The sequence below is a fragment of the Ruditapes philippinarum genome, unplaced genomic scaffold, assembly GCF_026571515.1.
Source record: "Ruditapes philippinarum isolate M1 unplaced genomic scaffold, ASM2657151v2 ctg79_1_1_1_1, whole genome shotgun sequence".
NCBI lineage: Eukaryota > Metazoa > Mollusca > Bivalvia > Venerida > Veneridae > Ruditapes > Ruditapes philippinarum.
Genome location: NW_026864538.1, coordinates 423,254 through 448,659, shown reverse-complemented (window position 1 = coordinate 448,659; position 25,406 = coordinate 423,254). Strand labels below are relative to the sequence as shown.

General features: G+C 32.8%; 2 protein-coding genes across 2 annotated transcripts; both read left to right on the top strand.

Moving 5' to 3' along the window:
- The first annotated feature begins 2,643 nt into the window (after positions 1-2,643).
- LOC132726008 (interferon-inducible GTPase 5-like) lies at positions 2,644-14,546 on the top strand. The gene is made up of 2 exons (XM_060711248.1): positions 2,644-2,759; positions 12,659-14,546. The coding sequence occupies exon 2, from the start codon at positions 12,681-12,683 to the stop codon at positions 13,917-13,919; it is 1,239 nt and encodes a 412-aa protein (XP_060567231.1). The 5' UTR covers positions 2,644-2,759; positions 12,659-12,680; the 3' UTR covers positions 13,920-14,546.
- Positions 14,547-18,824: 4,278 nt separating this feature from the next.
- LOC132725996 (interferon-inducible GTPase 1-like) lies at positions 18,825-19,463 on the top strand. The gene has a single exon (XM_060711226.1). The coding sequence runs from the start codon at positions 18,825-18,827 to the stop codon at positions 19,461-19,463; it is 639 nt and encodes a 212-aa protein (XP_060567209.1).
- The last annotated feature ends 5,943 nt before the right edge of the window (positions 19,464-25,406 follow it).

Here is a 25,406-nt window from a genome sequence, read left to right as displayed (position 1 = left end):
TCTTTCTAAAGTCGTAAGATCATCATGCAATTAGTAGCAACCTGTCTTACAATCACCCAAGGTTACAAATGACAACTAGCGACTTCGCTACGAATATTAGCAACCGTCGACCGATCGTCAGAGACAATTATAAGATTTCCTGTGACCAGACACAGACCACGTGATCTAACATTAGAGGAAAGGTTAAGGAAAGTCCTGAAAAGGACCAAACACGACTCTGACTCTAAGGATAATATTGAAAAGCAAGTTGTAAGCCAGCATAAAAATGCATTACCTCAGGACCTCCCTGCCCCAAATGATGCTCAGCCTATTCGGCAGGTCCAGGGGCTGGTATTTCAAGTCTCCAATATACCACCCAAGGCCAAGCATGCACTGCCGCTACTGTGATAAATGTAAATGTTTCACTGTAAAGTCTTTATATATACCTTTAATTCATTAGTCCTTTTTAGGTTTTTGTAAATCGCAAAACTGTCGTGCAGCAATCTTACGAGAGTCTTTACAAATTGCCACTTGCATCTGAAAGTCTTGACAAGTCTTTAGAAATCGTGCGATGGTCGTACGAGAAGTTGTAGGTGATCGCATGACATGTCACGGATAGTCGTAAGTAATCAACTTCAGTTGTTTAACTTTCCTGTTGTTTCAAATCATACTTAGTATTTATTTCACGATGGTTATGACTTGTTGGAAGAAAATGTTCACGGGAAGAGTCGATTTTTTTTCAGTTAATGCTAAACATATATTCGGAAGCACGATTTCCTTTCGATTTCGAAAATTATGTAAAGTCATATATTATATTGGTCTCCCCTTCGGTGATTCGCAGCATGTCATAGTAATGAATGAGAACGGGAAAAAGCTGTAAATAGATATGACATTAAAATTGAGAAAGTCCGAAAATCTATTTATAGATTGAAGTAGTGTAATTAACAGCTATGGTAATTAAACGAACTGGAGAGTTTTGCAGAATGAAATGCAAACATATACAATCATAAATTTCACCCTTTATAATGTATCGAAAAACATAAAGTAAATTAATAGCTCCCCTGATTATTTAAATCGATCCTGGTGTCCTGAATGTTTGCTATTAGAAGTTGATTCCATTTTGTTTGAAGGCAATCGGTTTTATGGTGGGTTGAGTGGAATGTGGATTTGCCGAAAACTGCGACATGTATTCTAACAGCAGAAACTTTCGTCGAGGTGATATGGGTTTATTGATAGAAATGTAAACACACTGATGGGTCAAACGAGGATTTTGAAGCAATTCAACAAAATAGTAGATTCATCTCCCAATAAATCAATTAACAGTAGCTCTTTATTTATAACCTATATCAAGTACCTTTCATATCTTTGACTCGCATGAACATGATGTGAGTGAATTTCCTCATACCCTATGATACCTGTCTTATATACAAATAACAGTCTTCCATTGGTAAATGCCATGCAAATATATTAATACTTTTAAATGTACCATTATATTTGTAACCACGTTTAACAAAAAATCCTGAATTTGGTCTTTTAGAAAATCATCCCAAAATTTTAATTCCAGTGTGTGTTCTTCTTTCAGTATTTATCTGAGACTTAAAATATATAGCTACCGTATCTTAAGTCCAAGGCATCTTAAGAAACAATTTTTCTTAATTTGATAGGAAAAATACCTGTTACATTACAATATTAGTCTCTTTTGTTGCTATTTTTATAATTCTGTTGTATATTTGTTACAATTATAATAAAAAACAGACTTTTTGCAATTTGACTACTGTTTTGTATGTTCCGAAGAAAATACATTTAGTATTTTTATTTTAAGCAAGCCGACCAAATTTCATGATGAACAATGTCTTTCGTCCACCCATTCATCTATGATATACATGTGCAATTCTGGTAAAATCCAATTAACCATTAAAAAGTTTAAAAGAATATCTGGTCATCAGATGTCTACTAGTTCATCGTCACTTGCTGCATTTCTTGCTTGGACGCCATTTGAAGCTTTGCATCAATGCCTTTCTTGTTTAACATGATATACCATTTTGTGCAAAACATGTAACGGACATTTTGAAAAATAAAGACAGTTTGGCTTATTTACATGTGGATGTTAATATTTCCTAGAATGATTAGTTGTTAATATTTGTAGAAGGTGAGTAGCATTATATGTGAAAAAGAAAATGTACATGCTTTGATATTTTTATCATCTAATATTACTGACTACAGTTGTGACGCAAACAAAACCACGTTGCACTACTATTACATTTACAAGTCTTGTTTGTATTGGAATTACTTTCCTTACCATGTAGGCATCAGTGAAAGCATTTTTTTTACAAATTATATATCTGGCCCCTCTGCCATGGACAGTACGATTAATATAATTATGCAAATTTAAATGATTAACAAAACATCCGGAATAATGTACACTAGTACACTAGTCCTTAATCTTAACAGAAAATGACTTGTGCGCAGAAATGATTTGGTAAGGTATCTGTAATGAGCGCATTTTTTGCGCTGAACTTCTCAATTGCTGCATTGCTGCAACATTTGTACTTTGTTCTAGATAACATTCTCATTTTAGAGACACCACGTGACAGAATAGAAAACAGGGTAGCAACCACCTGCCATTTAACTTTTGCATTATGGGATGTAAAGACAGATATATAAATGCACCGTTCTACCAGGTAATACGTGTATTTTGCAGTTTAAATTTCATCTTCAGTGTTATGAAAATTCACTTATCTCAAAGGAAGATATACTTAATGAGCGCACACATTTCATAGGTAAGTGATGAAAACTGATGTATTAACTTTAATGTATAATATTTCCAGTTTAATGCTTATTGTTTGTCGTGGTATTTTTTCAGTTATTTATTTTATTCTAATTTTATTTAATTTCGTTTTATTTATTTTTTAACACTCGTAATTTTGCCCAACTATATGAAAAAAGAATGTGTGTTGCAGGGTTAAGACGGAATGCGAAAGAACAATAAACAGAATATAAAACAGAAAAAACACCAAATTAATACTTTCTTATGGTTAAGAGAAATTATGATGATCGTAAGTGCAGGTCACCGGAAGTCGTATTTGGACGTTTTGTTGTGATTTTGATATCGATAGCAATAGTATAGATATATTGTGCACAAGTTAAGTAACATGAAAATTAAACTGGTTAAATATAAATTCCAAAGTTATTTCAAAAATTAGATTATACTACTTTGTTGCAAAAGATTAAATACTTTGTTCACAAATAAGAATATTAAGACTTGAGTAAAAAAATCAATAAAATTTATATATTCGTATATCATAAGCTCGTTCTGTTTTTTCCCTTCTTTAATATATCTTAATCACGACTGAAACTTACGAGAAGCCAATCGTTTTTATTTGTTGACATAGCAAGAGGCAAATACGTCTTGTTTATTAAAGATCATTTATGGGGAACGGTTCGCCAAAAATCAAAAATTATTCATGCGTCCGCCAATCTTTGGTATATGATTATATTATAAGTAATGTTTTGTTTGTTAAGTTTAAGCACATGAAGCTTTAAAAAGCAATATGCTTCAGGGAAGCTGCAACGGTTTTGATGTAAAATAATCTTTGACAAAAAAGGAAATGTTTGTAAGTAATAACTATTACGCCCGACTAACGCCAAGATGTTTTTTTTTTCTTTTTGTATTTTGAACAGCAATGAGGTGAAAATGCGTAAACACGAAGATACGCTTTAAATGAGGAACTTAGAATCTTTAGAGAACGCGGCAAAAAGATAAAGCGATAATGCAAAACAAATGCGATAATGCAACAATACGTAAATGCAATAAAATATTTTAAACAAAAAAGCCACAAAACGTAATCCAAAAGCATGTCGAAGAATAGGCTTTCAACACGACACATTGTTGCAAAATACGAGGAACCTGACAAAATCTGTTTCACTACTTAAAGTTCATATTCCAGATAGTTTAGTGCATCCAGTGACTAAATCGTGTAGATTGCTTTTTAAAAGTCTAGTTGTTCATTTACTATAGTTTATGAATCAATCTTATAAGAAAAGAAAAAAATGCAAATGTAACCATTATGCAACCGTACAGTACTAACCATACTTACCGGCGATTATAAAAAATCAGTGCGCATATAATCTGACATTTTAAAGCATTTTTATAGATTCGTTAACCTGCAAAACGTTTATAAAGGTAGCAATCACATTGGCCTGATAAATTTTAATAAACCAAATACTCACACTTATACAAGGCATATATGGCTGTTTGACAAAGGCAATTATCAACAACTTCGAGAACTTGCAGCTTCAACAAATTGGCACCAATTTAAAGACCAAAGCATAGATATATACGCACACAAAATCATAGAAGCCATAATAGATATATCAAAAATAAGTATTCCTAACAGAAACGTAACCATTAGACCAAATGACCCACCCTGGTTTCCTCCTAATTTAAAAACACCTAAATAAAAGCATTTCTTTTTCATTTTATCACGTATTTTTGTCAAATGATCATTATAACTAAATAATATACTGATATTCGTTCATGTATAAAAATGACAATTTATGCGAGACTCATTCAAGCGAGATAAGGCCAAAACAAAAAGATATTGACGTTCTAGTAACCGGACCGACCATATATTTTCGCTCCTAACCTAGATCATTTTATTTTAAAAAATGAAGTATCCTATAGAGTATATAATAAAAATATACTAATAAAAATGTTTTCCGACCTTACACCATGCCAAGTTGTGCATAGTATCTTAATTTGCCGCTTGAATTATATTCGGTACAATTTTGGCCTCTAAATGGTCAATTATTTAGTAAAAAAAGCTTTTCCGTGCTTCATATCCGAAATACCGATAGGAGATTTCAGTAATACTTCAAAGGATTGTTTGTCACCATGCTTAGTTGTACATAGTATCTTTGTTTTTGGCACAGTTATGGCCCCTTAATGGTCAATTTTCGAGTAAAATAAGCATGTCTGCGCTTCATGACCAAAATCGCTTGGAATATTTTAATGAAACTTCACAGGATTGTTTGCAACTAAGGTTAGTTGTGCATACTCTCATGATAGTCTGCTTGATTCTTTTGCACAGTAATGCCATCTTGATTGTCTTTTTTTAAATACAATTAGCTTGCCCACGCTACATCTCCAAAATAGCTGGGGCATTTCAGTGAAACTTCACAGGATTATTTGTCAACATGCTTAGTTGTACATGGTATCTGGATTTTCCGCTTAATTTTTTGTTGTGAAGTTATAGCCCTTTAACGGTTAATTTTCAAGTAAAATAATATTGTCGACGCTACATCTCGAAATCCGCTGAAGGGATATTAATGAAATTTTACAGAAATTTTACAGGATTGTTTTAAAATTGTAACCAAACTTAGTTAGGCATAGTCTGTATTGACTTATAAACTTGTCCGCCTTAATGGTCAGTTTAAAAGTAAAATAGGCTTGTGCATGCTTCATCTCCAATAACTGGGGAATGGGGAAAATTTCAGAGAAAGTTCACAATATTTGTTTGTTGCCATGATGTACATAGTATCTTGGTTTTTTACTTGATTTCTTTCGGGCACAGTTATAAACCTTGGATGGTCATATTTCGGGTGAAGTTGGCTAAGCTTGAACGCGCTTCATCTCCAACGCCCCTCGGGCACATTTCAGTGATACTGCACAGGGTTGTTTCTCACCAAGCCTGGTTTGCATAGTTGATTGTGAGTAAATTAACTTTGTCCATCCTTTATCTCCAAAACCACTTGGGAATTTTCAGTGAACATTTATAAAATTGTTTGCATGGTGTCATGATTTTCCAAACCTAGTTGTGCCTTGTGCCATAATTTTGTAAATTATATTTTCGCACAGTTATGGGTCCTTGATGATGAATATTTTTAGTACTATTTGTTAAGACTATTTCTCCTACACTTCTAATGGAATTTCAATGAAATTATAAGAATGATATTTATCATATATTACCGAGATTTTGGCAAATAGTGCGGATTTCATGTCAAAGTTTCCTTTCGGGGGCACAGATCACTCTTCTAGTGTCAACGCTATGAAGTTTGATCCATAAATCCAGTCTCTGATGCAGAAATGATTTGTTATATCGGTCAACCAAGATTGTGAAGTCGTGCTTGCCTTTGATCTATTATATTGTTACTTATCAAAGACAATACATCAATTTCGAGCAATCGTGCCCCTATTGTAATTTATTGTTTTTTATAGTCATAGAAGATAAAATTCCTTCCTGTGCGGGCAGGATTGTTTGATACTTGAGAAAGACTATGCTAAACAAATTTTCTCATTTACGGACTTGATGAAACGAATCTGCGATGCTCACTAGTTATTTTTAAATGCTCTTGAGGGAAATTTCAGTAAATTGCTCTTACTTCTGTTAACATCATATGACTGAGGCCAGAGCTGACTTCAAATTAAAACTTAAGTGTTTCTAAGTCTAATGACTTTATTATTTATGTGTTTGATGCTATTGAATCCCCATAGCTGATATTTTATGTTAAAATCTAGTTTGTTTTTCATTGAAATGAATCTTATTTACTTTCCCGTGTCGCAAATATTGCAAAATCGGTTTCCATTGGTTGTTTGATGCTCCAATGTTTTTAATAGAAAAGCTTGTTATTTAAGGTTAACATCTTTAAGCTTTATTCATACGTAATTTTTCCTCATTCAGAAATAACGTAATTGCCAATTACTTCATCCGCATCATAGAAACAAATAAATGAAAAATATGTTTGTGATGCTTAAACTTTCAAGTCCATTTAAAATCCAGATCATGTATTCTGTTTATTTTTTTAAATTGTTTAATTACATGTATTTGTTTAAGTCAGTTTCATAAGTCGATTCAAGAATCAACATATGAAAAGAACTGGAATCATGCACTGTAATAGCCTTTGATAAAGCAAAAGGTCCGTTTAGAAACTTGTATTATGTACTTCAAGACATTTTAAATCACTTGTTTTATGCTGAGTAATATACATTGTGTCAAACACACTTTTTTATATTGAAATTAGGCATTTTTTCAAGCAAGTGACATGTGTAAACAATTTTTTTTCCCCATATTATTATGTTTCACTTACATTTGTATATTTTAAAATATTTTTTTAAACTATTGAGGAATAAAATTCGATAAAAATTGTTATGTCTACGTGCCAATTAATGGGTACATGTGATGTTCGAATTTGTTATTTGTCATAAACTGTAATTATTCCTATACACCACCATTCCCATTCCCTATTGTCTCTGTCAATATTTAATTCATTGCACTTTTTCGTGTTTTTCTTGAGTTTCCTAAGAATTGAATAATTTAATTGTTTACAATAAAAGCGCCTCGTCCTTGTTTTGCTCTTGTCCCCTGTTCTGTTTTTGTTTGGCACCTTTTTGGTTCTGTGGCGTTGGTTTTGGTTTTCCCTTCCCCGAATCTCGTACCCCTTTCCCCATGCCCGTTTACTTTGTGAAGTTATTATTCAATCAATTAATTGTTTTCTTTAATTTCCTTGTCGGTTACTATTATTCCTTTTTAGGTTTCATTTAACTGATGAGCCTACCCGTTATCTGCCTTGCGCCTTGTCCCGTTTTTGTTTGGGGTTCTCCTGGGTTCCTTGTCGCTGGTTCTTGTTGCTGGGGAACATATTTTTCTGTAAGCTAAGAAAAAAACAATGTTTAACTAACGTATTATTTAGACTGGTTTAAAGGGAAAGACAAGGTTAGAATAAAAACTTGATTTCAGAAAAAGAATACTATAAATAATAAGTCTGCAAATTTTCTGCCGCCAAATAATAATATTAAACGAATGATAACAAAATTTAAATCGCTAAATCACCGATTTCTACAAATCAGTAAGCGCGGCCATGTTTGTGTATTGGCCGTATAAAAACAGGTGCACGTGATGTCATTTCCCCACATCTTTAGATTCATGATAAATCTAGTTGAATCGTAAGGAAATATTAATGACCAGACAATTTAATTTTCACAGGAGGTGTAGAGGAGATTTTTTATGGTTCAAAATACGTAACAATATCAAAAAAAAAAAAATAAAGAAAGAAACGTACGGCTAGCCAAAAGTTCTAGCCGTACGTGAGTCACGAACGACTAGCCAGGACGCACTGTACGTATTGTCTAGCCGTACGGCACTTTTCAAAATTATATGGAATTCGAACGTTATAAAATTGTTGATTTTCATGCTTATCATTTGTTGTTTTATTTGTATGAATTATTAAATCATTTTTGTTAATTTTAAGCACATGGATCGAATAAAAAATGATCGGAGTGGAATAAATAAATAAAAAGAACATCGAATGAAAAAAAAAAAAAAAAACCCAAAAAAACCCGGTGAAATGCAAAAATAATTATATAATTTTCAAAACAGTAGATAAATATCGAACATAAAAGCACAGTCAATCAATTAATTAGCCTTAATTAAAACCTATCCAGGGACTGACAATAGAATTTTAGAATGCCTTTCACGGAATGGACAAACTTCTATACAGTACCGTCGGTAATTGTCGCAATTATCAAGAGCCTAACAACAATCATTTTCAGTGTTTGTTGTTTTTTTTTTTCATATAAAAGGTGTCGAAAATTAAACTTAATGAAACAAAAAAGGATTATTATCAAAGTTTTGTAAACTATTTCAATTGGTGTAAATGCAAGCAAAGGCTATTTTTTTTTCTCGACATCTTGCGATGACAAAGATCGATATGTATAGCGATCAATGCGATTAATCTCTAAAAAGTTAACATCCAAAGACAATTAATGCTGTTTCTTGGTTAAAATCCTCGCTTAAAGTCATAAAATAACATATGCATTTTCGACTTCCATAAAATTTTGAAAAGTGCCGTACGGCTAGCCAATACAGCGTGTCCTTGCTAGTCGTACGTGACTCACGTACGGCTAAAACTTTTGGCTAGCCGTACGGGCCCGTACGCTAGCCACTTCCACTATAAAAACCCTACTAAAACGTGTTTTTAATAGTACATATAATTAAATTTTTGCAGTTTGATTCTGACTTTCAAATTTAAAGGTGTGAACATATGTTATAATTGATGTACACATTTCAAAAATATAAGCAACTCTTTTGAAAAGTAAATTGTTAACATGTCTGTCAACGTATGATGCTGCGCATCGTAATCGTAGCCTAATATTAACTGCAGGCAAATCATTTTTATTGGCTGCTCAAAAGTCTAATTTGCATAATTTATTCACACAATTGCTGGTTCTTACTACTTATGTCTAATACTGCGCATTGTCCATTTTAATTGTTCCTAATTTGCACCAAATGCTCCTGTCACACTGTGTACTGACGATTTTTATTGCTCCTTGTATGCCTCTGTGCCGACAGACCTTTTGATCATGCACAATGTTGCCCTGATTGGTTAATCACCCTTGTCAAATATTTCTAATGACGAAATAGACATCTATTTTTTTACGCTTCATCAGTGAACTGAATGACCTTAGGGGGAATTAGGTTCCACACCTGTCAAATTATACTGTAGTAAATTACAGCACGTCATAAAGTAGCAACACATTTTTTTCAGTTACCAATAATCATTTTAAATATTAAATAGATTTATGATTTTTTTGTTTTATTGGATTAAATTTACGGTAGTAGAAATGCGTATCTGTCGGGGAAAGGAATTTGGTAAGTAGATATATATTGGATTTAGTTGATATTTTACCTGAAAAAAAGATACATGACCGGCGATGTACCCTATTTGGACAGCTTGTCTGCCGAAAATTAAGTACAAAATAAAAGGATATATCGTCAATTTGAAGAAGTTTCTCATAGTACCCAAATTAAATTTATGGTTTATCTTTGAAAATTAAGCAGTCATTGCTTAAATCATGTGGTGGGATCATCAGCAAGCTTGAATATCGGAGAAATAATAATTAATGTCGCGGCGTCTTCAATTAATTAATTAAAGCAATTCAGTTCCATATGATGTTTTCATAAATAATATATAATGTACGCAATAGAATTAATAAGTTCTTCATCAAGATATATTTCAGTTGTACCAGCGTGTACACCTATACCGGAAGTGGGTATAACACGTCACAATCTCGGTCTCGTCTGTCTCGCGAGAATGACAGAACGCCAAAATGGCGGCGCCCATGAACTTATTTCTCAAGTAAAAAATAGTGTCTTAAAACACGAATTTCTCTCTTATAGGGTTGATGTCAATAGGAAAACTGTCATGGTTCCTCTTTTTAAATGATGAATATTTATATTAGACAGACATCAATCCATCCATTCCTATTCCTTTAATCTTATGTTTTATTTGCAAAGTCTCAACTTCATGGAGATAAATTTAACTTCTTGTTAATAGAATAACGAACAGAAATAAAGACGAATTATACCTTAATTTGAAGCTTGTGATTTAGGCGTTGATATAAAGTGCTCAAGATGAGATTTTGTTGTCACAATTTGTCCGGTGTCCATCGTCTGTCAGATCGTCCGTGCGCGTCACTTTTTTTACGCACAACTTCTTCTCGAAAATCATTTCTTAAAATTTAAGAAATTTTCCAGAATGTTCCTAGTATGAAGCTCTACTAAAATGTTTAGTTTAGTTTAGCACCTGGGTCAGAAGGGCTAAAAATAGATTTTTAAAATGAAATCTTTAAAAAATCTTTATCTCTAAAGGTGCAAGGCATAGAGCTTTTGTGTGAAGAATCATCCAATAAAACTGCACAAAAAATGTTCAAATTATAGTCTTGTGGTCAAAATAGGCCTTGCCCAAGGGTCATAAATTGTCCCATATAAATAAAGTTTAAACTTAAAACACACTCTCTGATCTTACAATGGCAAGAGGTTAGATATTTGGCATGAAACATTGTGAAGTGAACCTCTACCAAGATTGTTAAAATCATAGCCCTGGGGTCACAATTGGCCCTGACCTGGGTGATCATTGATTTTCATTATATAAATTTAGTTAAAAGTAACAAAATCCTCTGGTCTTAAGGTACAAGACTTAGAGCTTTGATATTTGGTATATGATATCATCTATATGTCCCCTTACAAAAGTACCCAAATTTTACCTCTAGTTGAAAATTGGCCCCACCACGGGGTCATTCATAGTTATTCCTTTTATGAAAATATTAAAACATTTGATGATTGGAATGTACAATAGGCATATATTGACATTTCATACTGTGTGAGATGGGCATAGTGCCAAAAGATCACTGTTATGTCTTTATACTTAGTTTCAAGGATTTTGTTTTCTATTGAAAAGGTGTGTTTTAATAATCTGACGAATATTTTTGCGAATTGGTTGCATCTATTTTGACATTGTTTGAAATCATTTTACAAAAATAGACAAAATTAACTATTGACTTTTAATCAGAAACACAAGAAAAGAATATAACATTTTCAGTCCTTTTCTAAACTATATTTTGTTGTCAAACTTAAAAATTTTTGGGAATTACAAAAGTAATAAAATGAGTACAGATTACCTTTTAACAGTCTTAATGACAGTTCAATGTTTATTAACAGAATGATAATGTGCAATATGCAAAAACGACGTCCAACGCTTGTTTAATTTCTTATTGATTTCGGGATTTAATTTTCAACTGCTTTCACATATTTCTAAATAAAATCCTAAGTCCAAAACTGGTTTAATTTTTTTCAGGATTTAATTTAGAAAAATGTGAAAGCAGTCAAAAAACTTAAAATAAAAAGGAGTAAAGGGATATCAGTTTTTATTTCCTTAAAAACTTGCATATCTTATTCTAAGACGATTAACGTATAGCTGTATATCTTCATATTTTGATATATCAGCGGTAGTGGTAAAATCCAAGTAACATACTTGAGAAATAAATAGTAACAATAATCCAATATCTTTATTTACAGAAGGTAACACAGTAAGACATATACTGATTGAATTACCTTATTTACAATGCGTCCTTCTAAATAACAAAAGCAAAAAGAAACAAATACACACATATCAATCGAAGAAAATATAACATGGAAAATAAATTATTAATTGGTAATCACAGTTTTAACATATATCTTGGCACACATACTGAACATTCATATAGTTCATTTTATAAATAACTATCATTAATACTTTCAACAGTGTTTTCAATCTGCAATTTAAATGGTTATAACAAACAAAAGTAACAGTCAAAAACTAAAACTTAAGACAGACACCCATTATTAGAAAACATTTTATAGTAAGAAATACAGATAATAATGAAAATAAATGTATGAATATAAAGAGTGTATTTGGCATAAATAATACACAAGGACTGTGCTAAAGTTGATTTTATAAGTATTTATTGAAACTACTTTTAGATATTGGCAATTGTGATTTCCTTCTAATAGACAGCGGTACGGAATTCAAGAAAAAAACTATAGCATTAAATTAGAATGTGTCATTAAAATAATTGTGGACATGGTTTGTGAGACGAAATTAAATTTCCAAGATATATTGATCTTAGATAATACTTTAAATTATTATATATGGCAAGTAAATTTCAGATACATTGAGGGGACATTTATTCAGTGCATTATATATACTTGGACACCGGTCTGAAAAATACATCTTTTCTTGATAAGTAAAACCTAATTGGTTTGCTTTGTAAAACGTCTAAATTACTACTGACACATTTTACATCATTTGACATGTATTTAACAATTGTTAATACAATTTGTAATTTTCTTAACAAATATTTCAGACTGTACTGAAACAAACAACAAATGGGTGCATCAAAAAGTAAGCCTTTGTCGCCAGAAGTCAAAGATCTCGAAGAATTGGATCCGGAAGAATTTGAAAGCTTCAAGGAAGCTTTTAACAATGGTGGATTGTCAGAATTGAAAAGAAAAGTGGATGAAGACATAGACAAGTGGAAAAATGTTCCAGTTAATATTGCTGTCACGGGAAATTCAGGGAATGGCAAGTCATCATTCATTAACAGTTTCAGAGGACTCAAAGCTTATTCCGAGGGAGCAGCTAAAGTTGGTGTGGATGAAACAACTTTTGAACCAAAGGATTACATGCATCCAATAAATAAGAACATTGTTCTTTGGGATCTCCCGGGGGTCGGCACACAGAACTTCCCGAAAAATACGTATTTACAAGCAGTTGATTTTCATAAGTATGAATATTTCCTCATCATAACAGCCACCCGTTTCACTGAGAATGATATTTGGTTAGCAAATGAAGTTCAAAACCTTGGTAAAAAATTCATTTTCATCCGTACAAAGATGAGTATCGATGTCTCAAATGATGGACATGATAACCCTGGAATTTGTAAAGATGACACAGTCAGTAAGGTACGACAAGCAATGGCAAAGCATGTTAAAGATGCAGGTTTTGAAGAAATCAGGGTTTTCCTTATCGACAACCACTTTCCGCTTGATTATGATTTTCCGGACCTCATTGAAACAATGATTAATGAAGCGCCAAAATGGAAGCAAGAGGCAATGACATTAACAATGACAAACCTCACTAAAAGTCTTATTCATCGAAAGAAAGATGTTCTACAAAAACGAATTATGAAAGTAGCAATAGTTTCAGCAATAGGTGGAGCAGTACCTTTGCCAGGAGTGGGTCTTGTTGTTGATTTATCAATCTTTATTGAAGAAATTCATTTTTACAGAAAACAACTTGGCCTTGATGACGATTCTTTGCAGGAAATTGCACGTTCACTGGATACAACTGTTGAGCATCTAAAAGTAGACTTGCAACTAAACAGTCATTTTTTGGGTGCGTCATTAAGATCGATTGCTGCCTTCGTGTCCACACTGGTTTTATCAGAGGTTGCCGAAACGGTATCCGCAATTGCTATTCCTATTCTTGGAAGCTTTGTTGGTGCAAACATATCATACGGCAGCACTGTTGCTGTTTTAAGGTCCATATTAGATGCATTAGTGTCGGATGCATTAGCTATTAACAAACGATTGATGCAACAGCTGTCGGAACAAAGTTTTTCGTAAATAAAACTTGGGAGGGAGTGGTATCAACTATAATAATAAATTATATAAATATATTATTGTATTTAATTACATTACATAACATAATATTATAATTGGGGCGTCCGTGGCCGAGTGGTTAAGGTCGTTGACTTGACCGCTGTGGGTTCGAATCCCGACAGGGACTTGGATTCCTTCATGTGAGGAAGCTATTCAGCTAGCTAACAAAACGTCGGTGGTTCTACTCAGGTACCCGTTAGATATTATATTATATTATTATATATGCTAAGGAGCTGTTACAAACATTGTTTTAAATAATCATTTTAATTGTGTCGTTAACTGCTTCGCAATATTTGTTTCATGTTAGAAATTGGAACTGTTACTCCCTTTGATATTTTATGGGACAGATGTTTTTTTTGAAGATATACATGTACTTATGAGAAATCATTATCAACTTGCTGCCCGACGGCGTCACGGGTCAATATGAATTATCCTAGCACAATTTTCAAATAAAAAACAATTGAAATTTCCTTTTACTTTTCAACCAAATGATTTTTATAATTTGGTCGAATTTAGGTGAATTTCAGACGAAATTTTGAAAATATTTCCACAAAATATTAATGTATCTTTTTGTTAAAATGGAGACTAAATTCAAATGGCCGCCATTTTTTTAATTTAGATTTTGACTAAATCTGTGTTGTTTTGTAAACAAAAACAAGGAATGATATCGTTAAATATTTACACAGTTATGTGTATAGTGGATAAAAAAACTCGTTGTTGTTTAATACTGATTAAATATGATGCTAAAATTACTACGAAAATGAACTAAATTCAGGTCTTATATGACTCAAATTGTGTTAAATCTATTAAAATTAGGATAGGTTGGATAGTCATTGCAAGAAGCAAAGATATGTTAAATAGTCAAGAAAATATGTTTTAGTTAACCAACGACGTGCTGGCGATTACAGAAATCAATAATGGCTACAAGACTGGCAGCATATATGAAAAATCGAAAAATTTAATATGTCTGATGTTAGTAAAGGGTATACAAACTGGTTTGCAAAAGTACGCAGTCTTGTTTTTAGTAGAGCTTCTAGCAAATTTTACTTGCGCAGTACATGTACTTGAAATTTTTCTAAATTATTCTACGACGTAAGATCTGGCAGCCACCAATAGGCTTTTTAGATAGGTAGCCTTCAATAAAAATAATTACTTACCTAAAGATTTTGTCAAAGAAATCTTCGTAACAGATTATTTGATTGGTTGGACGAACATGTCTTTCTCGATAATCACAATCGGCCGGTAATCGAACCAATGTTGGTAACGGTCATATCTAGAAGATCTGAAATGTAGTCTGACTGATCACTTTTTATTGCAAGTGAAACACAATCATTAGCTATGGATAGTAGAAGTATGTCTTCATGTTTATCGAAATATTCAAAGTATTGGGGATAAATTGCAGGAACGTTTTGTTTCACTGATAAACACTTAATAAATAAGTGATAAAAACAGAAAATTAATGAAGGTAAAAAGGTATTATTTGTTTGGGGCAATATTTTGGCCTGACCCGCTTTTGCAAAGGATCAGCATTAAGGGACATCCAATTATGATTTTCATTTAGAAGGTCAACAACTTGAAATGCCGCAGCTTTAGAATATGAATGGGAAGGACTGAATCTGCGAATTAATCAGATACTCTAGATAAAACCTGATAAAACCTTGTTTTTATCAATACACAGAAAATATGTACTATACTGGTGTCAATGAGCTGTAATCTGTACGTACAATAATTGTATCTAGTAAGGTCTTTGTGCAATTTTTCATACTGTAACAAATGGGGTATAAGATGCACAAATACATCGGTATCAGGACTGAAAACAACAGTTTACTGTACAGCTAGTGAAGCAGGATAATCACCATGTAGGATTATCCTGCTATGATTGGCCTATATAGGGCAAACATCGCGAATTGTAAATCATTACTAAGTCAAGGGCAAACACTCAACAAAAACTGAATAAAACCACAAGAAAAGCCTAGGTACCTAACTACACATGCAGAACAACATTCCTGTAAACTTTCAGGAATCCAGGTCAAATACTATTTGAAAATTGCAAATTTATACTAGGTCGAGGACAAGAACTCCAATAAGACTGAATTAATCACACGCAACACGCAAAATACACAGCTTGACATGTTGATCAACATTCATGTAAAGTTTGTTGCTTCTAGTTCAAACACGTTTAACGGTACACATAACACAAAGTTTTGAAATGGGGTTTACCTAAGAAAATAGTAATTTCTCCACAAATTCTGAATAAATATACAAGCAAAGCCCTAGTTGCACATTTACACATGCTGAGCAACATTTCTGGAAAGTCTCATGACTCAAGGTCAAACACTTTTTAAGCTACGCACGACACAAGTTCGAAATTACATACTAAGTCAAGGGCAATGACTCTTCATCTTCTGAATAAATCCACAAGCGAACCCCTAGATGCACACTTTCACATGCTGGCCAACATTCCTGTGAAGTTTCATGACTTTAAGCTACGCACGACATAAATTAAAAAATGTCAAGTTTTAGATTGTCAAGGGCAATAACTCTGAGAAAACTGACTTAATTCACAAGCGAAACCCCGAGTGCATAACTTCACATGCTAATCAACATTTCTGTAATTTTGTTGATTCTTGCTCAAGCACTTTTAGACCGTTATGTGACACAACATGAGAACGTACGCAGGCACGCACGCACTCATGGAGGGACAAGGGCAAATCTCAATTCCCCCGGCACAAAAAAACCCAAGGCGGATATGTGATGTGGGGGTGGTTAAGAATACCCAGAGGGGGTAAGGTTGGTCTATTACAATAAAATTGAACTTTCTACTATTTGTTGTTTGTAATATGTTATGCAGTGTTTTTTGTTCATTATCTTTTTTAAAAAATCTAATTATTTTGCGACTTTGTACCTTTCATTAAAAAGTATGTTTTCTAGATTGTGTAAGTAAACGTTAGTTAAAGTAATGAAATGCAACACAAACAATATACCAGGCGGCTGACAAGTATATTGTCATGAATCGGACTTAATTTTTATTTTAATTAACGCAATGAAAGTGAATTAATGACACCGAACTTAAAAGATCTCATATATAGAAGGTTCAAATTAATAGCAATGGTACCGCAGTTTTTTTGCTTTTCAATGGTTTAGCGCTTCATAACGATTTATTGCAGTTGTTATTTTTAATATTACTCAAAACTGTATTTAATAAAAAGGGACATAAATAATAAACAGAAACAATGGGCTTATGCGTTTGTGTTTTATGTTGTTTACTAAAGGAGTTTATGTATAGATATAATAAAGACATGCCTCACATTTTGAAAGGAGAAAATGCATATAGAATTGTAAAAAAAATTATACTCCCTATGCAAAAGTAAACAATACATGCAAATATTCTATCTAGTCTTAGTCCTCTCGTGTCATTTTTTTATAAATTTGTAAATTCAGTAGAAAAGAAAATGGCTATTGTTTAATCTTTTAAATTGTTTACAAGATTAATATCAAATAATATAGTATGTTACATCGGTAACGCAAAACAATACCTTTTGAGTTAGAGTAGTAATTTGTATTTCACTTCTGAATAAAATGTTACAAATACTCGATATAATATCTGAGATATATTTTATTAAGACATCATTATATATAGAAATGGCCAAGAATCTTCATTACCGATTCATATTTCAAACATGTTTTGTTAAGTCAAATGACTGACATCAATACTTCCAATGGGCTGGTTTTGTTAAGAAAAGATCAGATAATCAAAATTTAAGTGAACCTCTTTATATGATTCATTCAAATATTTAAATAATTTATTATTTTTCACAAGAGGCATTTGTTTTATTTGTCCGGTAAAAATGATGCAAAAAGGAAGCAAAACAATTTCTTTTTAGTAAGCAAAATATGGTACCATCTTATTCCCTACAAAACTTCTACAAATAACAACTAAAACACTCGATTGCAAAATGCGAGAACGCTTGTATTTAGGGATAGTATACAAGATGACATAATAGAATTGCAAATAAAGCATAAAGCAATAAATATTGTAATTGAATAATAAATTTTATCTCTTTCAAAAAAAAGGTTTTGCAAATCACGGTCGACTCGTCCAGGAAAAAAACAAAAACAAAAAACCCTTTTATTTTTTTTTTTGAATTGATTTCAGTGTTATTTAAAAGAAAATATTTTTGGAGACCTGTGCCCATTTGCCATCACAGGAAAGTGACTATCAAATATCACCGAATGTTGGGTGTCATCCTTGCAAAACATTCAAGATTTATACAAAACAATGTAAAATGTCTACACTATGTTTGCGTTAAATTTAAACAATACATTTTATTAAGGCAAAACTTGTACACTTTTAAAATTGTACTAATCACAAAATAATTTTGGCATTGAATTTGAATGTGTGTGTGTCCCTAAAAGCTGCTCGCTAGAAACTAATTTTCGAATATGAAAACCCCGATTAAAAAAGCTCGAAATCATTCGCTCGAAATCATTCGAGCGAACAATGAATATACAAAAACAGGTTTTTTTATTAAAAACGCTAGTAACGATGAGTACCAAATACTAACACGTGTACATATGATTATCTGCCATTTTTTATAAAAATGCGACATACAAACACAATGAATATATTCTTTTAAACACCGTAAAATATTATCAACGCAATGTCGCCAGGTCCACGACGTACTCTTCTAGGAAAATCTTCGAATCTTTATCAGAAGATGTGGCGTTCCTCAAATAGATCTACTCAATTCAATAAAACAGTCAAATTACATTTCTTACATTTAATTACATTTATTAATCTTCTTGATATCTTAATTCAGATGTAATATTGATATTTTATAGGTTGATTTGGAACAAAACATCAACATAATGGAAACACCTTCAAGTAAGACATCACACCCAGCTTTAGAAAACCTCAAGTCTTTGAAAACGTCAGAATTCAACATTGCTATAACGGGTAATTCTGGGGTAGGCAAATCGTCTCTCATAAACAGTTTAAGAGGTTTAAAAGCAAATAGCGAAGAAGCGGCTGCAGTTGGTGTTGATGAAACGACTACGATGCCAATGAAATATATACATCCTTATAATGAAAACATTGTTTTGTGGGATTTGCCAGGAATGGGTACACAAAGATTTCCTAAAAGTACTTATTTAAAAGACGTTGGGTTCTACAAGTTTGACTTTTTTCTTATCATTACAGCTACCAGATTCACAGAAAATGATTTGTGGTTAGCTAATGAAGTTAAACGGCTCGGGAAAAAATTCTATTTTATACGTACAAAAATGGATCTCGATGTAGAAAATGACAAATTTGACAATCCTGAAATTTGTAAAGCAGTCACTGTTAGTAAAGTACGAACAGCGATGGCAACACATGTTGCAAATGCAGGTTTTGAATTCATAAAAGTGTTTCTGATAGACAACCACTTTCCACAAGCTTATGATTTCCCTTTGCTCATCGATGCAATATTGTGTCCTTTCTTTTTTGATCATACACAATTACGCTAACTTATTGTAACACGCTTTTTCCCCGAGTTCGTTTATTGGTTTATGTAAAACGCAGATCTCAACTTTTATACAAGAACTAGAATTTAGAAACATATTCAGATTACAGTCTTCATTCTGAAACTTCTATTTATTAAATGTAAATGATAGAATGTGTACACAAGTAAAAGGATTTGTATTCTAAACAATGACCCAATGACTTAAACTGAACAAATTTTTGGAAGGAAAACAGAGGAAATGAAATATATCATACAATATTTTTAGATTTTGCATTAAAAAAAGAGGTTTGAGGGGTGTTGCACTTTTTCAATATCCCTCATGTACAGACTCAGTCAAGCCGAGCAATTTTCATGTAATTTTGTTGCGATTAATGCTGCCGAAGGATCACTTTGTTTCCAGATTTTTAGGGTTCTGAATTACTATTTTCTTTAACAATTGGACACATTATAAATTTTAGTGATTTTTCAGCTCACCTGTCACAAAGTGACAGGGTGAGCTTTTGTGATCGCTTTTCGTCCGGCGTCCGTCCGTCCGTCCGTAAACTTTTGCTTTAAATGACATCTCCTCATAAACCACTGAGCCAATTTCATCCAAACTTCACAGGAATGTTCCTTTGGTGGTCACCTTTAAAAATTGTTCAAAGAATTTAATTCCATGCAGAACTCTGGTTGCCATGGCAACCGAAAGAAAAATCTTTAAATATCTTCTTTTAAACAACCCTAAGAGCTAGAGCTTAGATATTTGGCATGAAACATCTTCTAATGAGTGTCTACCAAGTTTGTTCAAATAAAAGCCCTGGGGTCAAAATTGGCCCCGCCCCGGGGGTCATTGATTTTCCCTATATGCATATAGTAAAAACTTAAAAAATCTTCTTTTAAAGAACTGTAAGAGCTAGAGCTAAGATATTTGGCATGGAACATCTTCTAGTGAGTGTCTACCAAGTTTGTTCAAATAAAAGCCCTGGGGTCAAAATTGGCCCCGCCCCGGGGGTCATTGATTTTCCCTATATGCATATAGTAAACACTTAAAAAATCTTCTTTTAAAGAACTGTAACAGCTAGAGCTTAGATATTTGGCATGAAACATCTTCTAGTGAATGTCTACCAAGTTTGTTCAAATAAAAGCCCTGGGGTCAAAATTGGCCCCGCCCCAGGGGGTCATTGATTTTCCCTATATGCATAAAGTAAAAACTTAAAAAATCTTCTTTTAAAGAACCCAAAGAGCTAGAGCTTAGATATTTGGCATGAAACATCTTCTAGTGAATGTCTACCAAGTTTGTTCAAATAAAAGCCCTGGGGTCAAAATTGGCCCCGCCCTGGGGGGTAATTTATTTTCCCTATATGCATATAGTAAAAACTTAAAAAATCTTCTTTTAAAGAACCGTAAGAGCTAGAGCTTAGATATTTGGCATAAAACATCTTCTAGTAAATGTCTACCAAGTTTGTTCAAATAAAAGCCCTGGGGTCAAAATTGGCCCCGCCCCAGGGGGTCATTGATTTTCCCTATATGCATATAGTAAAAACTTAAAAAATCTTCTTTTAAAGAACTGTAAGAGCTAGAGCTTAGATATTTGGCATGAAACATCTTCTAGTGAATGTCTACCAAGTGTGTTCAAATAAAAGCCCTGGGGTCCAAATTGGCCCCGCCCCAGGGGGTCATTGATTTTCCTTATATGCATATAGTAAAAACTTATAAAATCTTCTTTTAAAGAACCCAAAGAGCTAGAGCTAAGATATTTAGCATGAGACATGTTCTAATGGGTGTCTACCAAGTATGTTCAAATAAAAGCCCTGGGGTCAAAACTGGCCCCGCCCCGGGGGTCATTGATTTTCCTTATATACATAGCAAAAACTTAAAAATCTTCTTTGAAAAAACCCAAATAACTAGAGTTTAGATATTAAGCATGAAACATCTTTAAGTAAATATCTACAAAGTTTGTTCAAATAAAAGCCCAGGGGTCAAAACTGGCCCTGCCCGAGGGGTGACATTGTTTTTAACTATATGTGTATAGTAAAAACTTAAAAAATCTTCTTTTAAAAAACCCAATGAGCTAGAACTTAGATGTTTTGCATGAAACATCTTCTTATTGGTGTCTACCAAGTCTGTTCAAATAAACAAATAAAAGCCCTTGGGTAAAAATTGGGCCGGGGGGGCTATATACAGGTGAGCGACCTCAGGGCCATCATGGCCCTCTTGTTTTACTATTTCAGCAACAAGTTGCAACAAGTTGCTCATTTATTTTCCCTGTTATTGTGGAAAGTGTGGTCGGGTCACCATCCACCATTTTATCTCACAATATCATACATCTATCCCAATTAAAGAACTTACAAAGTTATGATATAATATAATATATTGATTGATATGTTTATATTAAATTTTAAAATTTAAAATTTGCCTAATGGTGAATGTTACTCGTGTAGTAATTATTATGATCACAAATGGATAATCGAAACAATTTTTGATGTGAGTTATAGTCTGATTTTATTGACCTGTCAATTATGAATACATTATAGGACTCATTTAAATATTCGATCCAACTTCGGTTTGGTCCGTGTAGTTTACGAGAATTAATGTGGAGTATATTAGTCATGGATTGAAAGTCACGCCAGCTTAATGTGAAGGTTTTCGTTAATTCACAATAGGACAGTCGGTAAAGAGAATGCCTGATAATTGAGAGGTCTGTGGTTCGATCCTTACTGTTGCCATTTTTTTATTTTTGCAGTATATTTTAATGGAACAGAATTGGAGTGTGTTTTACGGCATTGAAAAGACATTTTTGATTTTTATCCGTTTAAATTTTAAACATGAATTCTTAACAAGAGCTGTCGGTAGGACAGCAACGCTCGACTATTCTTAGTGCTTGATAGTAAAAAAAATGCTTGATAGAGTTACCTCCTCCTATTTACAGGTTGGGGTCATGGTGGTGAACAAGTGTGCAAAGTTTCAAAGCCGTATGTCAATGGACTTTGAAAATATTTGAACTATTACAAAAACTTTAACTTAAATTCTAAGTCGAAAAAAGGGGCATCATTCTGTCAAAATGCTTGATAGAGTTACCTCCTCCTGTTTACAGGTTGGGGTCATGATGGTGAATAAGTGTGCAAAGTTTTAAAGCCATATGTCAATGGACTTTGAAAATATTTGAACTATTACAAAAACTTTAACGTAAATTCTAAGTCGAAAAAGGGGCATAATTCTGTCAAAATGCTTGATAGAGTTACCTCTTCCTGTTTCCAGGTTGGGGTCATGATGTTGAACAAGTGTGTAAAGTTTCAAAGCCATATGTCAATGGACTTTGAAAATATTTGAACTATTACAAAAACTTTAACGTAAATTCTAAGTCGAAAAAGGGGCATAATTCTGTCAAAATGCTTGATAGAGTTACCTCCTCCTGTTTACAGGTTGGGGTCATGATGTTGAACAAGTGTGCAAAGTTTCAAAGCCGTATGTCAATGGACTTTGAAAATATTTGAACTATTACAAAAACTTTAACTTAAATTCTAAGTCGAAAAAGGGGCATAATTCTGTCAAAATGCTTGATAGAGTTACTGTCTCCTGTTTACAGGTTGGGGTCATGATGGTGAACAAGTGTGCAAAGTTTCAAAGCCGTATGTCAATGGACTTTGAAAATATTTGAACTATTACAAAAACTTTAACGTAAATTCTAAGTCGAAAAAGGGGCATAATTCTGTCAAAATGCTTGATAGAGTTACCTCCTCCTGTTTCCAGGTTGGGGTCATGATGGTGAACAAGTGTGCAAAGTTTCAAAGCCATATATCAATGGACTTTGAAAATATTTGAACTATTACAAAAACTTTAACGTAAATTCTAAGTCGAAAAAGGGGCATAATTCTGTCAAAATGCTTGATAGAGTTACCTCCTCCTGTCTACAGGTTGGGGTCATGATGGTGAACAAGTGTGCAAAGTTTCAAAGCCATATGTCTATGGACTTTGAAAATATTTGAACTATTACAAAAACTTTAACATAAGTGGTTACGCCGACGCCGACGCCGACGCTCGGGTGACTGCAATAGCTCTACTTATTCTTATCGAATAGTCGAGCTAAAAAACATGTTACTTAAAAAGAGTATATACATAACAAAATTAAGTAAAACATAATAAAAAAAGAACAACATAAAATAATCATATATAGATTCAATAATGTTGAAAGTATTAATAAGAAAAAAACATGGACCAACGCGGCCTCGAACTTAAAACATGTGTGGCACTTAGATTATAAACTTGTGATGTACCCTATTGCGCTATAACGCTGAGTACACTTAGTTTAGAGATACAAATTAAATTTAATTCCATCGAACAGCGTACATCTCACGGAACTTACCGAACATCTACCGAAGATTAAAATAAGGTGTGCATCGACCGTGTAATCAGTATGTAATTGACAGGTTAATAAAACCAAACAATATAGATGACTTAAATATATAATATTGGCGTTTCTTATACAATGTTTGTATAGTTTCGATTATGCTCACATGCAAAAGATGTAAATGAACAGTATATGTGATTTGTGTTACTGATACAAGTACATGTGTGAATTTGATTCATGTGATCTCTCGATTGCCTAAAATATATTTTCATACGACTAGATTTTCTTATGTTTTTTCTTCTGATTGAAAACTGATAATATTGGCTATAATTTGTGACTTAAAAGTTTCCAGTCCAAGCCTTTTTTTCTATTTTACTATAATATAAAAATTACTTCGCCCGTAATAGTATCTTATATATGACAATATCTAATTCTGTATTACCAAATGATATATCTGAAGTAGTCCAATCATTAAAATTCAGACTACATTATTTGTTATATACGACTGAAGTTGCAGATAAAATTATTATTTCACTGTCATTGAACAGATGAATCAAAGCTTCTGGCTGATTTTAGCAAATGCTAGAATCCCCATAAGTAAGCTTCATTTTTTCAGCAAGTGATTTGTTCGTTAATCCTAAATTAAAACATTTCATTTTTGGGTCTTTAATGAATTTATAACTTTATAATTTATTTTTTTGCTGGGTTCACACAGTTACAGTTATATGACGAGTTTTCAGTTTAAACTGGGGGAGGAAGACCTCAGAGGTGTCCCTCCGCACAAACAAGCTCTTGAGTAGAACCACCGATGTTCCGTAAGCTAGCCGGAAAGCTCCTTCACATGAAAGAACACAAAGACACTGGTGTGATTCCAACTTCCTAATTTCTTCATTCAAACAAAAACATTCAAATGTTTAAAAAGAGAAAAAGAATGTAACATGATACAATTTTATTATATATTGCACAGCTCTCTTTATGTTTATACATACAATAGACAGTTGTATACATAGCAGCACAAAGGCACAATCAAAAAGGGACTTTCGTCAATGTTAAACAAATACATGTATACACACTTACAAAAATTATCAAATCATTACAATAGAAATCGATAAAAGAGCCTACTATTTGGCGTGTCATGAAACATATATAATTATAACCTTGAACAGATGATATATAAACATGAAACTCTTTTTTCACATACAAGTATTTTAAGGAAATTGCAAACATAAAAACATGCACAGGAAAACAAGACATTAGCAAACAGAATCCCAGGCCTATCCAAATGAAATATATGTTTATCGCATGACTTCCCTTGTTTTCATGTTATATAACCATGACGTATTTAATTGTTTTACACACGGGTATTATGACGGAACATTTTTTCTATGTTAAGCCTCTGTTTATCAAAGAAAGTAAAGTTGTAAATGGGTTGTTAGTGTTAAATTAAGTCATGTGATAAAAAGAATCCGACACAAGTTGTCATTTGATATATCTTTTATGAAACTCGTCCATGAAAAAAATGTAATCAATATCGCCAGAGGTTCGCTTAATAACATTTTCCTGAACTTGCTTCATCAATATATATAACAACAACTCATGCAAGATCTTTAAGAATGCATT